Source organism: Peromyscus maniculatus, chromosome 3, assembly GCF_049852395.1.
Source record: "Peromyscus maniculatus bairdii isolate BWxNUB_F1_BW_parent chromosome 3, HU_Pman_BW_mat_3.1, whole genome shotgun sequence".
In the NCBI taxonomy this organism is placed as follows: Eukaryota; Metazoa; Chordata; class Mammalia; order Rodentia; family Cricetidae; genus Peromyscus; species Peromyscus maniculatus.
Window position 1 is genome coordinate 166,722,342 of NC_134854.1, and position 21,670 is coordinate 166,744,011.

At 44.6% G+C, this 21,670-nt stretch overlaps 1 protein-coding gene across 1 annotated transcript in view; it reads right to left on the reverse strand.

The window, feature by feature from the left end:
* The window catches only part of Itpr2 (inositol 1,4,5-trisphosphate receptor type 2), a 419,948-nt gene that overhangs the window by 219,743 nt on the left and 178,535 nt on the right, over window positions 1-21,670 (reverse strand). Inside the window, exons 27-31 of the mRNA XM_006986630.4 lie at window positions 7,555-7,644; window positions 7,053-7,178; window positions 5,783-5,905; window positions 4,446-4,646; window positions 1,620-1,871 (exon numbers count right to left, since the gene is read on the reverse strand). Coding sequence (XP_006986692.1) covers window positions 1,620-1,871; window positions 4,446-4,646; window positions 5,783-5,905; window positions 7,053-7,178; window positions 7,555-7,644 — 792 coding nt within the window. The remainder of the gene's footprint in view (window positions 1-1,619; window positions 1,872-4,445; window positions 4,647-5,782; window positions 5,906-7,052; window positions 7,179-7,554; window positions 7,645-21,670) is intronic.

Genomic DNA, 21,670 nt, shown 5'->3' on the forward strand with positions numbered 1-21,670 from the left:
TGCTTTCTTCCTTTAACAGCTATTCCTCATGGCCCAAGGAAGCCTGAGGTCTAGCGTTCCACTCCCCTCTGCCCAGAGGTTGCTGTGAAATGGGAGCTTTACTCACAGCAAACCTAGCATCCTTGAGACACCAGGAAGAACTCAAAAGTCTCCAAGAAAAGGCTGTATACAAAAACAAATCATATCAATCTTTCCATGGGAGTCCTGGACTCTGAGTCAGAGCCATAAGGAACAGGGCAAGCTTTCCTGCCTGAAGGGCTTCCTGTTGCTCCACTGAAGTCTAGAAAAAATCCTCACTGGCATGTGCCCATGTCGAGACTGGTCATGGGCTAAGAAGAGCTGAGACATGCAAGGCAACCACCATCATCTCCTCAGCAGCTGTACTTACTCAGCATCTGCCATGCATGAAACCCCTCGGCCTCTCCCATGCTTCATCTTATGGAATGAAATTCTCTAATAATCCTATGAGGCTGATGCAGTGATTATTTTACTTTAAAACTGTAGGAACTGGATGCTGGAAGTGTTAAGTGACCGCTGGAGTCAGCCACACAATTAGAAAACAATGGATAAGGGTCCCGACTAATTGTTGAATTTGCTGGAGACAGGTTTGCTGGACATCTGCTCTGGCAGAGGTACTCAAATGATAATGTTAACACACCTAGCCATATCCTCCTAGAACTGATGCTTTTGGGGGAGGCACAGAGCTAATGAAAGTCAACTGGTCAGCTTTCCATTAGAGATGTGGGTGGCCATATCTACATAGCCAGAGAACTCATCTCTGAAGAAGTAAAATGTGAGGTGAATGACTCCAGTGAACACAGGAAAGGCAGGGCCCTCTCCTCCACCCCAAGCCTCTCTGCCATTTCATCTTAGCCCTTCAAGGCATGAAGGACCCTTGAACTGGGGTGTTAAGGATTCCACATAAATATTCCTTCAGGTCCATGACTGTGTTGCCATGGTGCAGGGCTACTTGAGTAGGGACTGAGACCTCCCCTGACTCCTTTCGGTTTTATGTGCTATAGAGTATAGCACACATTTATGAACTCATTGTAACATACCATAATAGCAGAAAAGAAAGAAATCATTATACTGTGTGTTCCTGGAAGCCTTACTAAGAGAAAGGTTTCTCCAGCAGATCATCATCCTCTGCAAGGTATTCTGCACCAATCATCAAAGCTGAAGTGGAAGAGAGACTGAGAGAGGATGTGGGCATGTTCTCAGGAAGACACACATTCTGTGCAGCAAGGGAAACCCACGGAGGCTAATATGGGCTCCTGCAGCACCACCCTAGACTCTTCAATCAATGACTGATTCACCAAAGAGCCACCTGTTTCATGCCCAGAAACTACAAGTCGACCTCTCCCTACAAACCACTACCACGTGCAGACCTCAAGAGACGTTTGTAGTTCTTAGTCAAGGGGACTGTCTTCCTTCCGTGCAAATAAAAACTAGAACTCTTTGTGTTCTTTTCCACTTTGCAAATTACATAACTAGGTACAGTTAATCCTTCTACTAAATATGTGATATCATCATAAATACTACCATGGGAAGTGGCTGACACCCAGGTGAACTTAAAAAACATGAGTACTCTACAGATGATAAGTGTTTGTCAGGCTGACCTCAGGGATACAGTCGTCATGGGTCACCACCCTCACGATGTCGTCCAGGGGCAAGAGAGAATTACACTTGATTTCAGTGTAGACATTCTTCCCCTCAGTACATGCTGCCAGCAACTCCACAAGGGTGATATGGTAGGCCAGGGGGCCACTCTCATCGCCGCGAGCTCTCTCGGAGCACATCATGTTGAGGAGGATGGGGAATGACGCTCTATCGTTGTAAAAGATCAGCACATCTTCACCCCCGTTAATCAACTGAAACGAAGAAAAGAGACTCTCCAGAGCGGGTTTCTAAAAGCTTACCTACCTGAAGACACGCTGATTTCTGTTTACAAACAGAAACAAGTACAAGAAATACTGCAAAAGCAGAGCTTCATCAAGGCAGGAGGAGGGAAAGGCCGAACAAAATCAAGTGCCAAGTGACCAGCTACTGGCGCTGCTGAAACCAGGCAGGAGACAGGAGAGCAGTGATGGGACGGGAATCAAACAGCACAGAGCCAGGCCTGGGGTGCAGACCTGTAATCCCAGCACCGGGAAGCCAAACATCTGAGTTCTGGAGTCTGTTTCCACTAAAGCAGTAAAGTGAGGGACTGGAGAGATGACTTAGCAGTTAGGAGCACTCCCTGCTCCTGCAGAGGACCAGGGGATCCAAAGCCCTCTACTGGCCTCTTCAGGCAGTGCATTTACATGCACACACCCACAGATAGACACACTTAAGTACACATTAAATATAAAATGAACCAGAGGAAAGTATTCACATTAGTAATTAAGTAAGCAATTTTTTACATTGCCTCAAATACTTACAACTTTATAAATTCCCCATTTAATGGGAAGGCATCAGAGAACAGAACAGAGAGCTGAGATGGTAAAGAAATGACAGTGGAAGACACTTAGGACAAGACTGTTCCTCATATTTTGGTGTATGCTTCTGGTGTTCAAGGTGGTAGCAAATTGTATTTACCATGCTGTTATCTATTACTGAGGCCAGTTTTCTAATCCTGATATGAGATGTTTGGTCAGGTTACAAATGATAGATAAATTTTTATTTAGTTATTATATTTAAATTGGTAACATTTAAATCAATAAGCCAGTTAATTGATTGGCTTACTTTGACAGTCCTGTTGTAAAGGAATGTATGTATCCAAATATGGTTATGTGTAGACGGAAGTTTTCCTGTGTCCTACCTGGTCCTGTAGCTGCTAGGTCCCAAGTAAACACACAGAGGCTTATATTAATTACAAACTGTATGGCCTATAGCTCAGGCTTATTACTAGCTAGCTCTTTCATCTTAAATTAATCCATTTCTATTAATCTATGTATTGCCACGTGGCCATGGTGTTACCGGTCTGCCGGCATGTTTCTCCTTCTCCAAGCCTTACACACACTGTAAACTGTTTAGAGGTCTATTCCATCTGAATCTGTCTTATTGTGTATCTGTAATCCTTTTCTGACCAGGAGAGATTTCCACAGGAGTCTGTTTTAGAAGTATTAGGGAATTTATTAGGATATAAATTGAGGAAATCCACTCACAAATACAGAACCAAGTAGACAGCTGAAGTCATCCTCTGATGTGACCAGGAGCAAATCTACCTGGCAGTCCGATCACACCAGGAAGCAGGAAACAGGGGTCTCATGACCCCTCTCCCTTTCTTTTTAAGAGGTCATGTATAATGGAAAGAAGCACCACCTCCTTCAGACTGTATAGCCCAAGGTCACGGACAGAGCAAATACTATTACAGTTATGTATAATATCACAAATATTTCCTTATACACAGAGGGATTTCCTTTGATAAGTGCCAAAGGAAGGGCCTATGCACTTGTGTCACAATGTTCTTTTTATAGTTTATTTACAACAATTCATACATAAAAGTTCAAGGCCTTAGGCTGGATTACTTTTTAAGATATCTGGGTAGCACATGAAATCAACATGGAGATATCTCTCATTTCAAACTGGAAGGCATTTGGAGGTGAGAATTTCCCCAGATCAACGTAATCCTCCAGGTAACTAACTGCCTTGCAGCTGTGGGTGAAGTTGCTTTGACACACAGTCCACCAGCCAGTAACTGGTCACCAGTCCTCCAAAGGAGCACTGTTGTGTCCCTAGTGAGAAGCTAACCCACATCAACCTCTTCCAAAGTAGTTCACTCACTTTTCTTAAGTTCTTACCTTATTTAAAATACCCAATTCCTACTGCTTTAATAAAGCCCTGAGAACCATTTTTTATTAACTCATGTCTTGTTCTTCAAAAATATTATAAACAGTGGCAGAGAACACCCATCCTGTGTTCTCAATTGCTCTGCTATGTTACTAAAAATTTTTGAATAGAAAAATTGTGTTAATTCCAAATAATCTGTGATTTCATAAGATTTCACCCATTGAAGGAGCTGGAGTGGTGTCTCGATGGTTAAAAGCTCTTGTTGCTCTTGCAGAGAACCCAGGTTCAATTCCCAGCACCCACATCAAGGTCATAAGTATGTGTTACTCCAGTTCCAGGGGGATCTAAGTTCCTCTACTGGCCTCCACAGGCAACTACATGCACATGGTGCACACACAGACATGCACACACACATATATAAATTCTTAAGTTAAAAAATTACCCATTATTTAACAGACCCAAATTCATTACAGATCAAAAAGAAAGCTCTTAAGGAAATCATGAAGTCAGGTTGTCCTGTGTTACTTCACTGCATCAGTATAAAACCTATTGGTGCTTTGGTAGTCATAGTAAAACCAAACCACTTCGGAGGTCTTTCTCTGCTCTGAGCTGATGATGCTGCATAACTGAGCACAACCTATGTGAAGCTGGTAAGACACAGACTGAACACCTACCTCGGTCATCACCATATCCTGGCATTTCTTCACATATTTGCCATCTGCTTTCACGATTGTCTGCAGGAACCTCAGGTACTGCACATGGCGGCCATGCGTCTCGATACAGTGCACGAAGTGTTGGACGACCCTCTCGCTGATCTCATTGCACAGATGATAATTGTTCATGAAGATGTGCCGCATGGTTTCTGCTTCCAGGAGCTGAGCAGAGGAGCACACTGCTGTGACTGTGATGAGGTCGCTATTCTATCCTACAGCTCTCATGCTCCCTGACTGCGATGGGCCCCATGTTTTATGTGAAGCCACCATGAATTGCCAGTGCCTGTGTTCTTTGAAGTGCAGAGTCATTAACCACTGAAAGAAATGTGCCTCACAATGGGATTCAGCTGGAGAAAGGACCTTAGCAAAGGGCAGCAACTTGAGGATAATTTATCCATTATTCCCATTGGCTCTTTCTTAAGATGTGCTAATAAATGTGTTTTTTTTTTTATCATTTTGTGAGAATATGGTATAAGCATGTGTGCTGTATGCACATGTATCCATAGTGAGGGGTACATGTGGAGTACATGTACATGCAGGGCCAGAGCAGGATCTGTGTGCTCCTCCGTCACTCTGGACCTTAGTTCCTTGAGGCAGAGTCTATCACTGAACCTGAAACTTATCCCAGTTATGCTGACTGGCCAGCAGGCTCCCGTGGTCCTCCTGTCTCTTCAACACTGACATTACAGGCACAGAAGCCCTGCCTGGCTCTTATGCTGGTACTGGGGATCTGAACTCATTCAGCCTCAAGATCTGCCTACACACTACAACAGGTCATTCCTAATGCAACCTTTGCATATTGGGCTCTTGTGTGTTTGGTTTGGGTTTTGTGGAACTGTCCTTCCGTACTCCTGTCCCTTCATTCCTGTGTCCTCAGCCTTCCTCTCCTTCTCTTTATTTCTCCTGTCTGTCTGCTCCATTCTCTCCACCCTCTCCTTGTTCCACAGCCCATCTTTCTCCCAAACTCTGGTTGCCCACCAATGCCTATGCTAGGCAAGCTATACCCCAGCTCCCGTATTTAGCTTCATATGGTATCATCAAGTTAGTTCTTGATTTAATCATTTAATTTGATTTAATAATTTAATTCTAACATTAAATTATGTTATAAATGAAACTGCCATTGGCATATAAAATTTGTCTAAATTACTTTAAGAGTTTCTTCTATGGAAACACTCAATTTTATGGAGTGAATCTTAATAAAGGAAAAACGATGTACAAAGGTCAATAAAATTCTATTCACAGTGCAGCAAATCTGATGCACACTCTGCTGTGAGTGTTAGGGGTCACCAGCTACTTACTCCAGGAGTTAGAAACAAATTGAGATGTTTGTGAAGAAGAACTTGATTCTGTGGATTCCCCCGGCAGAAGTTCTGCAGGAAGGTGTGGGCTAAATCCATCACCTCGTTCATTTTCTCATCATTCTGTAGGAGAAAGGACAGCACACGACACTGAGAATAGAGGCAGATTACACAAAGCCACATCCCTCCACCATGGATGCTCTTCTCCATGGCTCTGCTCCTGCTCTCCTTCCCCGACACCCCCTGTGTCTCCACCCTTCCACACCCCTGTGTCTCCACCCTTCCACACCCCTGCGCTACACCCTTCCACACCCCTGTGTCTACACCCTTCCACACCCCTGTGTCTACACCCTTCCACACCCCTGTGTCTACACCCTTCCACACCCCTGTGTCTACACCCTTCCACACCCTCTGTGTCTACACCCTTCCACACCCCTGTGTCTACACCCTTCCACACCCCTGTGTCTACACCCTTCCACACCCTCTGTGTCTACACCCTTCCACACCCCCTGTGTCTACACCCTTCCACACCCTCTGTCTCTACACCCTTCCACACCCCTGTGTCTACACCCTTCCACACCCCCTGTGTCTCTATACCCTTCCACACCCCCTGTGTCTACACCCTTCCACACCCCTGTCTCTACACCCTTCCACACCCCTGTGTCTACACCCTTCCACACCCCTGTGTCTACACCCTTCCACACCCCTGTGTCTCCACCCTTCCACACCCCTGTGTCTACACCCTTCCACACCCTCTGTGTCTACACCCTTCCACACCCCTGTGTCTACACCCTTCCACACCCCTGTGTCTACACCCTTCCACACCCCTGTGTCTACACCCTTCCACACCCCTGTGTCTACACCCTTCCACACCCCCTGTGTCTACACCCTTCCACACCCCTGTGTCTCTATACCCTTCCATACTCCTGTTCCTTCATTCCTGTGTCCTCAACCTTTCTCTCCTCTTTATTTTTCCTGTCTGTCTGCTCCATTCTCTCCACCCTCTCCTTGTTCCACAGCCCATCTTTCTCCCAGACTTTCTGATTGCCCACCAATGCCTATGCTAACAAAAATATAAATTGAAAGCCAGATGAAGGATGGGTATTTTCAATGGAACCTCTGCATAGGAAACACAGGAACAAAGTCAAGGACGCTGGGCATTACATGGGGTGGGGGGGATCCTCTTAAACAATTAAGGGGAAAAAATCCTTTATAACTTGGTGATACATTTTAAGTACTAGGGAACTGAAGGGAGATAGTGAGGGCAGACCTTCTCGTAGGGGATCTGCAGAAGGTCCAGCACCACCGAGTGAGCACCCATGTTCTTCAGCAGTCGCTGGTGCTGGTTGCGACATTTCTTGTTCTGCACACAGAGCTTACTCAGCCTAATCAGGATCTTTAAAAAGATGAAGCACTGCATTAGACACAGTGATGTAACACAGTCATGTGACACAGTCATGTGACATACAGCAACAATGAACAGCAACATAACAACAGCAATGTCACACACAGCGACATCACACACAGTGATGTAACACACAGTGATGTAACACAGTCATGTGACACACAGCAACATAACACAGCGATGTCACACACAGCGACATCACACACTGTAATGTAACACATAATGATGTAACAAAGCCACGTAACACACAGAGACTTAACGCAAGCGACATCATGCACAGCGACATCACACACAGCAATGTAACACACATATGAACAAAAACATCCATGTGTGAACATGTAGAGAGAAAGCGTTCCTATCTGCTGACCTCCTTGACAATCCGGTAGTTGTTACCCTTGTTGCTATCAATTTGCGGTGTCTTCACGCCATCCTGCACAGGACTCAAGAGGTTGGATTCCTAAAAGCAACAGCAATGCCTGTTTTAGGTTTGTAATGAACTTACTACTTTTACAATAAAAATATAATTTATAGTTTCTTTAAAAAAACAGTTATCTGGCCTAAGTTTTATGCTTTTTTATTGAATAAAAATTTTCTCAGCTTGAATGAGACAGACACACTACTATAACTTCATAAAAACCAAGTTGCAAGGTAAGTAGCATTGCTGAGCATTAATAAGGGAAATTAAAATAAAAGGCTGTTGTACATATTGCTAGTGTATAAATATATGTATGCTGCAGACATGCCATAGGTTCATATGAGGGGCAATGGTCAAAACCAAGAGCACACAAGTCATAATTCTATCATCAAAGATGAGATGTGAGGAAACTATGAACAAAGGAACAAGCACAACATCGAGATACATCTCAGGGAAGAAAAGGCCAACTTAACCCCGGATGCTCAGCCAGGTTACCATGACATCCTTAAGAGTCAAACTTGGAATAGATGAAGTGTGTGCAGGAAAATGAAGAAATAAAAATAGAAATTAAATCAAAACATAATATTTTAAATTACTGCATTCATAAGACTTATAGAGAATTCTGAGACACCAAAAACAAGTAATTATAATAACCATTATCTGATACATTACATTAAGAAAAAAATCCGGGGCACGTACTCGTGTTAAATATCACCTATTAGAATCACCATATAAAAAGAACCTATTAGCAATGCTTACACATAAAACATTTGTAAACCTCACTATGTGCCTACACTAGCCTACTGTGAGCACCTCTAAGAAAAAATAAAAGATCCTTTCTTCTGACCAGAAAATTGCAGCCACCTAAGAAAGCATGAAATGAGAAATCAGAGAGGTCAACTGAATAGGTCTTTCTATCCAGGGAGGGAGAAAGAGCAGCCACGGCTTCGGGGAGTGGATTAGAGGAGCTCAAGTCCAGATTGAGCTCTTCAAGGTGAACACCATCTGGCTGAGTATAAGGGGTGCATGGGTGGGCAGGGGAGATGTTTCCAGAGCGGTCAGTGGTACCATTAGTGGGAGCAGCTGGAATACTGCATGGAAAGTGGTAAGAACTGAATTACAGAATGCACAGAATTGCACTTGGGATCAATGTCAAGTTCAAATTGGTCAAAAACACTCGAATCTCCTGAATGTTGGTAGTGTTGGACTCCTTTATTTGGTGGGGACTGCAATCTAAGCTCAGGAAAAAGTAATAGAGATACATGAGGCCAACTAATGTCATTTCATTTGTCCCAAGCTGTCCTTCTTAAGGTGCTCCAGGATTAATTTAAAAAATTAACTCAAACTGAGAAGTGAAAGCAAATTCTTTTCCTGTGAGTCAAAGGAGGTGGGTGAAAGGCTCTGTGCCACAGAGGGTGCGGTCAGTTTGAAGACAGCGCCACTCATCAGCTTTACATTCTCCTTTGCTTCCTTCCTGGCAAATACTGCTGTGGGATGGTCTGTATGTCAAATTGCTCTGATTGTTCAATAAATAAAACACTGATTGGCCAGTGGCCAGGCAGGAAGTATAGGTGGGACTAACAGAGAGGAAAATAGAAAGAACAGGAAGGCGGAAGGGGTCACTGCCAGCCGCCTCCATGACAAGCAGCATGAAAAGATGCCAGTAAGCCACGAGCTACATGGCAGGGTATAGATTTATGAAAATGGATTAATTTAAGCTATAAGAACAGTTAGCAAGAAGCCTGCTACGGCCATACAGTTTGTATGCAATATAAGTCTCTGTGTTTACTTGGTTGGGTCTGAGCGGCTGTGGGACTGGCGGGTGACAGAGATTTGTCCTGACTGTGGGCAAGGCAGGAAAACTCTAGCTACAAAATACTGTTCCCAAACTCCCGGTCTGAATCTCCTCTGCCATTTGCTAAGGATGAAAACCCCTATCAACCGCATTCCCACTCTTGCCACATACCCAGAATGCCTCTCCTGTGAGAACTGACATTTTGAGTCATGGGTTTCAGAAAACCCATCTCCCCATTTATTTCTGAGACATGAGCAGGTTCAACCCTCTGTAACCTCTTAGCTCATAAAAAGTGCAGGCAGGTTGAGGCTCATTCAGAGTTAGTGCTCACCCCAGCAGCCTTGAATCCCAGACATTTCTCCCACTGAAGAAGCATCCATGTGCCACCACAGTAACATTGCCAAGTACTTGTAGGTACTCCTAATTACCCGAACCCTTCTGCATTCGACTCTGTAGTATGTTCCCATTCTTGTTAAATGTGACATGATGCTCCTCACGATTGACCTCCCTCTTTAGCACCTGTCTCTTTGACTCCAAACGACTGGGGTCACAAATGATGGAAGAGACTGACACTGAACACCTTCGGATTTTAGACAGGTGGGTTGGCGCTGCATCGCCAGCTGTCACCGTGACTCCAGGAGGAGCATGAGGGCAGCCCAGCCTCCACTCCAGGTAAAGAGAGGGAACACACGAGACACTGTCGGACACACAAGAGTCCAAGAAGAGACTAAAGCCAGCCCTGCCTTGTTGGGGAGGCCAATGTGGAGGGCAGGTAGAGCAGATAACTAGCTCCATAGGATACTCAGCTGGAGACTCCTGCACGAAAGCTTCCAGTTCCTATCAAAAAGGATTCATGGGTGAGAAGCAAACGTTGCAAGTTCTAGAATTGTAATTCAATTTATTTTTTCTAAGCTTGGCATCCTATAATTTCAGTGCAAAAGAAATGGGTAATCTAAAGTACAAAAAAGGGAGATTGAGGCAAGCATGGGCTACTTGGAACCCTATCTCAAAAGAACAAAAACAAAAACAAAACAAAACACCAGATTCCCTCTTCTAATCACAAAAGTGGAGGCTGTATTTTCATAAGGCCGTTTCATATGGAAGAACAGCTCATGTGTACCACAGATTTATATTAAGATATGAAGCTGTGAGCAGGTCTAAAGGATGTCAACGCTCCTCTCACTGAGTCTGTCAACATGAAAGAAAAGTCTGGAGGACAATGACCTCAGGAAAAAGCAACCTTGGGCTGGGGGTACAGGCCATTGGCAGACCACTCGCCTGGAGTGTGAATGGCCTGAGTTCAAATCCTAGCACCAATAAAAGGGAGGGGGAGAAAAGCAATGCGGAGGGGGGGGGAACATTACAAAAATTATGCTCTTTGGTCCAACACAAGGGAGAAGACAGAAAAATGTTAAACTCTGTAAAAAAATTATGAAGAATGATTATTTTAATTTAAAGTTGCCAGCAGTCAACAAAAGGAGGAAACACTGACTTATTTTCTGAAATTAAAAAGGATTGTTTATTGAATTCTCCAGTGTAACTAAGCTGAACAAAAACATCAACCCACAGAACATCTGGATAATTCCAAGGCAGGGATCGGGGAATTAAGAAATATGCAAGCTATGCAGCATATAAGGGCAGTTCGGTTTGGTTTTTATTCTGAAAAGGCTTTAAATAAAGATGTTTCAAGATTTTGCCTCCCTAGAGAGCAAAAATTGATGGTGTTTATTATATTCTACACAACATTAGACCCAGGTCAGTGATCAAATCCACAAAGCCCTAAATTTGTTCTAACAACAAACTATTGGAAAACTACAAAGTGTAGGAGTATTACTTATGCAACGTACCAGCACTGAGCAGGCCTGGGCAAGCTGGGGATGATGCCATGCTCACAGCACAAATCCAAACGACCCTTCGACAACAGTTGTGAAGGACTAACATGGTTTCCCTGCTGTTTTTACCGTCAGCTACACAACCGAAACTCACTTCTTCTAGTGAGTAGTTAAAAAAAAAAAAAAAAAAAAAAAAAAAAACTAAGCTAGCTGATCTCACAGGGTTAGCCGTACTGTAATCACACACTACACGGTCATACTGAAGCCAGGGCATCAGAATCAGAGCAGGAACAGTCTTCTTGGAAGAGGCATAGAGTGAGTCCTGCTCAAAACACAAATTCATCACAGTTCTTTTTCCTTAAAAAAGTGTGTGTGTGTGTGTGTGTGTGTGTGTGTGTGTGTGTGTGTGTGTGCGCGTGTGCGTGCGCGCACATGCCTACACTTATGAGAAGGGGGAAGGAAGGAGGGAGGGAGGGGAGGAGGAGGAGGAGGAGAGAGAGAGAGAGAGAGAGAGAGAGAGAGAGAGAGAGAGAGAGAGAGAGAGAGAGAGAGAATGGCATTCATTGACGGTAATCCAGCATCTAAAATCTAAGCAGGAGGCATCCCACTTTTAAAAGCAGAACTATCCAGATCCTACCACAGAGAGCCGTGAGGCACCCACAACTGAGGTTGAAAACAGCTCAGTGAAAGCCTTCTCCTTGTCCCATCCCACCAGCTTCAGGAGTTGAGCCTCAGCAGAGTGGTTCAGTCGGCAAAGCCTCCTGCTCACCACCTGTATCCGAAGCCCCCTCTTTACTGAACCCCATCTTTAACACAGTCAGCAGCGCATTAACCAGCCAGCTTCACCCTTAATTCTGGTGGCAAATGTCTGCCTTCCCTCCCCTACACTCCTGCAGACTACGTGGGGAATATAGTAATGGGCAGTCTTTCAGACTTGGTTAGGTAATCTGATTTCAGTTTAGGTGGCACTCAGAACAAATGTCCCCTCACCACCATGCTGCACACACACTTCAGATAACTGCATGATAACCCCCTGCAGGGTGATAATGCACCCCATCCTTCAGGGCAATGCCAGCTACTTAGGAAGACATCTGGCAGGTTACAGAATGAGCCAAATCCACAGATAAATATAACTGGCCTTGCACCTAACATTAATTTGGACCATTGTGGAGTCTTGGGTGACAGCTTCTGCTTCCCTAAAAGATATGTAAGGCTACTTGAAGGCTTGAGCTGGGATCCACAATGGATTCATGAGGCTGTGTGCCACACAGCTAGCAGACACCATGCTTCCAGGTTCCCTTCAGCACAGACCCAGATTCCTTCCCCACATTTCCTTGTCTCTCCATCCCACCGACAAAGTAACAAAAAGTGTGTCCTGGAAAGCTTCTTGTTCCTTGGACTTTAGGAAATATGAGGAATATGTTTGATTTATAGACTTTTGTTTGTTTTAGACAGGATTTCGTGTCTCCCAGGTTGGCCTCAAACTTCCTATGTAGCCAAAGATGACCCTGAACTATCCTCCTGACTCAACCCGGAGTGCTGGGATTACAGGCTTGTGCCACCACACTCCGTTTAAGAAGTTGAACACTGAATTAATCTGGGTGTTCCCACCAGAATACTGCAGTTCTTCTATCAGACTAAGGGGCCACCATGCTTCCAGAAAATGGTAGCTGGATGGGTTTGAACTCTAAAATTGGAACCTTCTAGATCAGTAGTTCTCAACCTTCTTAATGCTGCCACCCTTTAACACAGTTCCTCGGGTGATGGTGACACCGAACCATAAAATTATTTTGCTGATACTTCATTACTCTAATTTTGCTACTGTTATGAATTGTAATGTAGATATCTGTGTTTTCCAATGGTCTTAGGTGACCTCTGTGAAAGGGTCATTTGACCCCAAAGGGGTTGAGAACCACTGTTCTAGAGGCAACATCTTCCTTGGAATCTTGGGAAAGTCAACATAAGAAGGACCTTAAATACCTGATCAAACAATTGAAGAAGCCAAGTTTATTCTATGTCCCTCCCTTACTGGCAAGTCATACCCTGTGTCCCTCTTTATTTGAGCCCAGAGACCTTTGTTTCTACCCCTGTAAACTCAAGGTGAGAATTCTGTCCTTCCATGGTTCTGAGATTGTGCCCAAGACAGAATGTAAGACATCTGCTGGGTCTGTAGACTCCTATTGCTTCTGGACTTCTATGGTGGATATCCTTTATCAGGGATAAAAGGCATCAACTGGGATATACATCAATCTCCTACAGGAAGTTCTGTTATAAACCTAGTTGCCATAAGGGATGTTTCTCAATAGCCTGTTAACTCAAAAGACACACACACACACACACACACACACACACACACACACCTTCTAAGGAGGCAAACACAGCTCTACAGAAACCTAATAATAAAAAAATAATATTAATATGAAATTGTGTGGCTTTGGGTTTCTTCAAAGCTGTTCTAGGGCCTCTGGTGCCATTATCAAGGCTGAATGCTATGTGGACATTCCCAACATGTTGTTTGAAAGAAAATGGCTCCCAAGGGGAGTGGCACTATTAGGAAGTGTGGCCTTGTTGGAGAAAGTGTGTCAATGTTGGGGCGGGCTTTGAGGCCTCTTTTGCTCAACTTTTCCTCAGTGTGACTGTCAGTCAGCTTCCTGTTGTCTGCAAAATATAGCACTCTCAGCTCCAGGACCATGTCTGCCTGCACACTGTCATGCTCCCCATAGTGATGATAATGGACTGAAACTCTGAAACTGTAAGTGAGCCACCCCAATTTAATGTTTTCTTTGTAAGAGTTGCCGTGGTCATGGTGTCTCTTCATAGCAATAGAAAACCCTAACTAAGACACCCTATAATTTCACTAATGTTTCATCTGCTTGTGTGAGCTACAAAATCACCTTCAAAGCTTGTGAGGCACCACCACAGAGAATAGCTGAGGGGCTGGATCTCTGAGTTCAAGGTAGGGTGGGTTGTAACCTTAGGAGAGATCCTATTAGTCTTTGGAGCCTGTGTGTTTAACTGTCTTAACATTATCTCTTCCCATTTAGAGTTAGTTCACCCTCAAGTGGTTCTGCATAGTGGACACCTTCCATCTGGGTCCCCTGATGGTCTCCAGAAGTTGAGAGTCAGCAGAGTAGAGACTCCAAACTCATCTAAACCCAAATTCAGGCCAAAGCAGCCAGGTCAGCTCAGTGTCAACTAAACAGTCTTAGGGTTTCAAACCAGCAGCAGCTTGTAAAGCCATCAACTGGAGCCACAGGACAGTAGACACCTCAGAATAGGAGTCATGTCTCCAGCCCAGAGAGAAACTATGGCATCCTGAACCACCCAGAAGGTCATTGTTAGATAACTACCCAACCTTAGCTCTGAGACCTCTACACCTTACAAGATCAGTGCATACTAGAGGACTTTCTGAGAAAGAACAAAGACATGCCTGATCAACAAGTTAAACTAAGCACGTCCCTGAAACCAGACAGAGCCCCCAAGGGAAACTGTCTGCCTAGAAATTTTAGAAATAGCACAAAGCCCACCTTAAATGTAGATCAGCCCAATGGAGCCTGACTCCAGTCCTCTTGCCCTGGAAAGCACATTGCACTATGCCGTCAGCTCTGCCTCTCTTCCATGCTGAAAAGCATCCGTGCATTAAAGCATCCACAGAACTGGAGGACAGCACCACCGTGGGCAGATGAGCCCACAGCATCCCTGACACGCAAAGGATGCCTCTTGGAGGAAGAGGGGTTGTAAGCTGAGCATCAGAAGAGGCGATGAGCCCTCCTCTAGGCAACACAGAGTGCTGAGTGCTCTGCTGGACAGAGCGGATCTGATTTCCAAGGAACTGCTCTCCCCATCCCCACAGAAACTTTTTAAAGGACACATTGACAGTGGGGTGTCTCTGTGGAGATGCCCAGACTGGACCCTCCAGTTATCAACAACTGCCTCTGGGTGTACCAGGACAGATCAGCAATGGGGCCCATAGAAAACGGGATCGCTGCTGCTTCAGGCTTAGTCACAGATCCCTCAAGAAGCTGGGAAAAGAGAGGGACAGACACCCAAAGGATGCCAGCCCCGTGTCTAGACAACCAGACTGCACCTGCGAGAATACTGTCCAGTCACTCCATTGCCTGGACCACACACTCACCAAAAGAACAAACAGGGATCCACACTGGGTGAGTATTAAAAAGATCTAACCAGAAAACCTGAAAAAATAAAATATTCCCCTAGTCACAAACAAGATAGATGGTTTAAATATCAGACTTAAAGTCTTACAAAAAGCTGGAAGTTTGGTATAACAGCATGCCTGTAATCCCAGAATGAGGAGGCTCGTATACACACTTGAGCATGCAATACACACTCATACACACACATACTCTCTCATACACACACACACTCTCTCATACACACACACATACTGTCACACACACACACACACACACACATACATACACACACACACACACACACACACACACAGTCTTAAAGTAAAAGGAAACACTGGAAACCACACAGGTGCATAGAAAGAAATAGGTAAAAAACAGAGAAACAGAGTCCTGGTGGGAATAATCAACAATGAAATAAACCTAATGGGGCCTTCTCTCTCGAACACCGAGCTGCCCCGTGACCTGCTTCACGGACTAAATGAAGATGGTGAACAGGAAGGGCAATCCTGACTTAACCCACTCAGGGACCCTGTCCTGACTTAATCTCCCCTTCTAAATTTAGAAGACACATATTTGAAGGTGATGAGTTAGGAATTGTGCTAGCCCGGTTGACAGCTTGTCCGCTAGCCTGTAGACCTTCGGAAATGAGAGCAGCATCCACGGCCCAGAAGACACACTGGATAAAGAAAAGGGAATTCTGGACACACAGCAGCATGGCTCACAGACACTGCATGTGGAATCTCTCCCCTTCTCTCTGGTCATTAGGGATCAGCTCCAGCAATGGGATCATTTGGAGTCCTATTCTGAACTTTGATGTTCCCAAGGACAGAAAGATAAGGTGTTTCACATTTTGCCTACAGTGATACCTACCAAATCAATCTTTTTTGTTTAAATTTTATTGAACTCTTGCATTTAATGGAGAATGAAGGGCCACTTTCAACTAGGAAAGTTCACTTTCATCTCTGCTAAACTTTACTTTTATGAGACGTTGTACTAGTATTTTATCAGATTGAAAAAATAGGATGAACATCTTTTTAAATGTAATATATTCAACATAAATCACAGAGAAAAACATGGATGTGCCAATATAAGGGTTTTGTTTTTTTAATGAAATCTTTTCCCCAAGCTCTTAAAGGGCCTGTGTGTCAGCATACAATGAGAAACCTAAACTGTGGGCTTAAAAGTAGGAGTGTGAATATGTTTATTCAGTATTACTTATACAATAATAAGATAAAAATTGAAACTTTCCGTTATTGAAGACATTTTTATTACATAAATGAAGCCCAGGATTCATGCTATGTGGTCCCCTAACATTCATGCAGCTGAGAGCCTGGTCGCTCTGATTTGCTCAGAACACCAACAAAGGCGGTGTCTACAGCCTCTGTGAAACGCAGAGACACAAAAGGTTATTATGCCCACGGCCCGCTGGCGTCCATGCTGCCTGTTACTGGCTATTTCCACTGACATGGGAATGGACTTCACCGGTCTGTTACCACTGTCCTTGGCTGCTGGTCCACTCACAACGCAGACTATTCATCTGTGGGGGAGTTAACATTGTTGTTTCTCACATTTCTTCTTTCCTCTCCTGAGATTTCCCCATTATAAATGGGTGCCTCAGGCTTCTCCACCCACCCATCTGCCTGTCTGTCCCCTCCTACCCCTGTGCATTCATAGGCTCACACCTAATCAGGGGCAAAGGCTCTTAGATGCCTCCCACCCTGGTCCTGGTTCTTCTGAGGCATCTGGATTCTTCTGAAGCATTCTGGAATCTTCTTGCTCCTTCCTTGGAACTCTTCAGGGTCTCCCAATTCCCAGCCACTTCTAATATGAATCACTGACTCCTGTTGCTAGTATTCCTGAATACAAAACAAGTCTATGCTATGTGTGTGACTTTGTCACACTGTTTTATAGATGTTCATTTCTGAAGAGCAAGAGCCATATCTGGAGTATTAGATTGGGTCCAGACCTCAAATTTTAGGAAAGGAAATGAGAAATTCCTGTGTGTGCCAAGGGGGTGAGCATGTGGGTAAAGGAACTCATAGCACACTAGGCAGATAGTTTGAGAGAAAGACTCTGAGAAACACAAACACTAATCAAGGAAAAAAGGCTCAGCTGTGGTCCACATGGTCCATATCCAACATCAGTGCAGACACCAGCAAGACGAACACAGGGAAGGAAAACACGGAAGAGCTGACTGTTGTTGACAACCGTCAGGCAGAATATGATGAGCCCCTCTGGACAACACCCAAAGGTGACCGATAAAATATTTAAGAGGCCTCTTTTCAGTAGGAAGCCAGAAATCATAAATGTTTATAAAATTTTCAGAGTAGTAAGAAGCCCTGGGTTCGCAGATATCCCATGCCGGCAACCTAGAGTCTGAATGTTAATATGGGGGGCGGTCAGGGGCAGGGGGTGGGAAGAGGGAGGGAGGGGGGCAAGCCTGGTTGCCAAGAAAGATGAAAATTCTGGCCAGAAGCCACCGAGTCACAAATATCAAAGGGAGACACCCAGCAGCGAGTCAGCGAAACAGCCCACAGGAAGGACAAAGGGCACACACACAGCTTGGCTTTTGCTCTGGCCAGAGTCTAAGGGGTGCCTCCTCAAGCTCCTGAACACAAAGAGAAACCCACTTCAAGATCTGGGACCAGAATTCCCATTCATAAAGAGGCCCCCAGAGTCCAAACCAAAGTCTGTATTTAATGTGGTTACAAAACAGAACTTCTTTAGATTAAAGTCAGGCTTCAGAGGAATTTCACATAGAATGTACCTTCACAATAACAATAAAACAACCCCACTAAGGGCCTGAAAAAACCCACTCCAAGAGCTTCTGCAGGAACACACCTTCCTACAAAAAAGCTAGGTTCTAGATATAAAAGTATTTTACAACATTTCTGGGCTCTGGGACAACTCATGCCCCCTCCATTTCCTAAGCAAGAGCCATTATCAGAGGGCTCCAATCTACAGGCTATGAACTGACCACCCAGAGGGCAAATGCCAATGTTAGCTTTGCAGCTCAGGATCCAGGCTCTTAGTAAGTGTCAATGTTGGAGGCACTAAACCCGAGATGCCTGTCTTGAGACAGGCTAGCGGGGATCTCTGTGGGCTCAGACTAGTAGCGCCCCCTGGTGACAGGCTGGGGTAACTACAATTGCCCTAAGAAGGAAAGCACCTTAAATCTACTTCTATCTACAGGATATCAAAACATACAGGCTCAGAATCTACAAGCAAACAGCTATAATATCTCACAACCAAAAAGAAGTCCTTAGCTGGATATGTACTCAGAGAAAAACAATAGAACACCCACACATGGACTATTACAGAGATCAATGTGATCTGTCTATGTGGGATTATGGAGAAATGTTATAAATATATTAAGTCAAAGAAACCCATTGTTATATGGCCCAACCACACTGCATTCTGCAAAAGGTGACACTCCAGAGTCTCCAGGGACTCCGTGTGGAGAGGTGGATGGGTGAAGTGCAGGGACTGTCAGGACAGTGGCTCCACTCTGAGGATGTTGTAGGTGACATTATTCATTTTCAGAACCATGTGTATGGTGTGCTGCAGAGACTGTGGACCGTCAATAAAGTGAGGCAGGAAGTGCATGAGAACCCTGTGTTATTCGTGTGAAATTTCCCTCTAAACCCAAAACTGTTCTGAAAATGCAGTCTGTAAAAAAAAAAAAAAAAAAAAAAAAAAGGCAAGAACTCATAATCAAAATGAACAGAAATAAAATGAAATAAGCATTCCTAAGACATTTCCAAATGGAGCTGGAAAGATGGCTCAGCAGTTAAGAGCTCTGGTTACACTTGCAGAGGACCCATTCAGTTCCCAGCACCCACACAGCAGCTCACAACCTCCTGTAACTCCAGTTCCAGGGGACCTGATGCCCTCTTCTGACACCACAGACATCAGGCACACATGGGCACACGGACACACATGTAGGCAAAAGACACCTTCACATAAAAAACAAACCTTAGCAAATAGAAATTTTATAAATTAGAAAAGCGACTCCCAGCTCCCTCATGTCGAGAAGCAGTGCACACAGAACATCAAGTAGACATGAACCTGAGAATTTAAAAAGCAGTAACCTGTGATGAAAACCACCAAACAAGTGCAAAAAAGTCTATTTTCAGTTACAAAAAAGCATAATGGCCAACGTTCAATTCCAGCTGGTGTGGTAAACTTCAAAGAAGATGTGGGTGAAAACACACATGCACGAGTTTAAACTATTCGTGTTTACTGCAAGGTAACAGGTTTGAGAAAGATGAAACAAAAACTTACAGATCCATGTTTACATCCATGTATTAGCAACAGGCATACTAATAGTAAACTAAGGTTTGATACAGACTTAGCTGGAGTTTCAAAATTAAAATACAGCTGTTTAACACACAGCAAACCTCTTCATGGCCGCAATGGGGACAGAAGACAGGATTTACACAGGGAAGCCAAGGCTGTGTCTGGAATCGTCTCGATTGCTCTCAGACCTTATTCACTGAGGCGGGGTCAGTCAGTCCAACCCACAGCTCATCTGTATGGCTAGCCTGGCTGGCCAGCTTGCTCTGGGGACTCCCCAGTTCTGCCTTTCGATGCTGGAATTACAGGCCACCTGCTGTGCTCCTGCAGCTTTTAAGTAGTCTAGACATCCAGACTCCTGGCCCTCACATTGTGTGGCAAGTGTGTTAACCACTGAGCCACCTCCACAATCCAGCATGATTATCTGGTACCTGTGGACAAACAGGAACTCATTGCCTGCCTAAACAGAACTTAGCTTTGTCTAAGCTGAAGAAGTAAGGCGACATGAAAAAGAGAGTCACCTGGTGGAATCCAAATAATAGCAGTGGCAGTTGTCATGCACACCAACAGTAATGATGACGGGAGGTATGGCGACTCTCACACACTGGTGGAAGAAAACACTCGCTCTGTGGAAAATAACTGGCATGGGCCGGGACAGTGCCCATGGGAGGCTGGCTCCTAAGCATGTACCTGAAGCACGCCTTGAATAGGCACAAGAGGAAGAGGCATGTGAAAACCATCACAATAGCACTGCTTTCAATCGCAAATTTCCTTAAACATCAGCACTGCAGAGTCCAGAAGTCCATCACCAGTGACTAAAAAGCCATGTGTAACAATGCACCAGTACAAACTAGAGCATATAGAGGAACTGTTGCCATACTCAACAAGGATAGAGACAGCTGACCTCTAACAGCCTGACGTATTTCCCATGTATTTCTTGTGTTTCATAAATACACATACACAGGAGAAGACCATTAAGCGAGGAAGCTAACAAACTCATGGGGGTAATCTAAGGAATGGTGGTTTCTTACCAGTAGTGTTCTATTTCTTAAGATATATGCTGTTCAAGTCGGACTCTTACCACATTCAACATAAGGGGCAAAGGGTTTATCCAGCATACGCTGCAGGTCATCACTGAGGCAACTTGAAGCAGAAACCATGAAAGGACGCTCCTTGTTGACTCCCTTCACAGGAACATGCTTAGCTGGCTTCCTAATAGAGCCCTGGACCACCTGCCCAGGAATGGTGTCCCCCACAGTACACTATACTCTCCTATATCAACGAACAGGCAAGATGATTTCCCACAGACATGTCCCCAGGCCAATCTGATGGGGCAATCTCTCAGGTAAGGTTCCTTCTTCCCAGATGACTCTAGCTGGTGTCAAGTTGACCACAAACACAAATTAACACAGCTGTCTTGGCCCACTGGTTTAGTGGTGATGTGTGTCTAGGCTTCAAAGAAGGTACCAGAAGGACTCCTGGGACAGGAGGCTCGGAAACACCCTTTTGTTCTAACAGGTGGTGTCACAGATCTGACACAGAATGTTGTTGCTAGGATACAGTCAGAAGGGGCAGCCTCAGAATGAAGCCCATTGGTCCTTGATGATGAGATTGAAGTAATGAATTAAAGTTGCAAGGGCTTGAGACATGGCTCAACAGCTAAGAGCACCTGCTGCTCTTGCAGAGGACCTGAGTTCAAGTCCCAGCACCCATACTGGGCAGCTCACAACCACCTGTAACTCCAGTTCCAGGGGCTCCAACATCCTCTTCTGGCCTCTTCAAGCACCCATATACCCAAGGCATATTCTCTCTCTCTCTCTCTCTCTCTCTCTCTCTCTCTCTCTTAGACACACACACACACATAAACACAAATATTAAAAAATAAATGAAGTTGGAGCTTTATTGCTTGCTTTTTTGGTATCTAATCTCAGTTTACTATTTGTTGTCAGTTGTTCAAGGCCACTGAGGCCATGTTAACTGACTGTCCACTG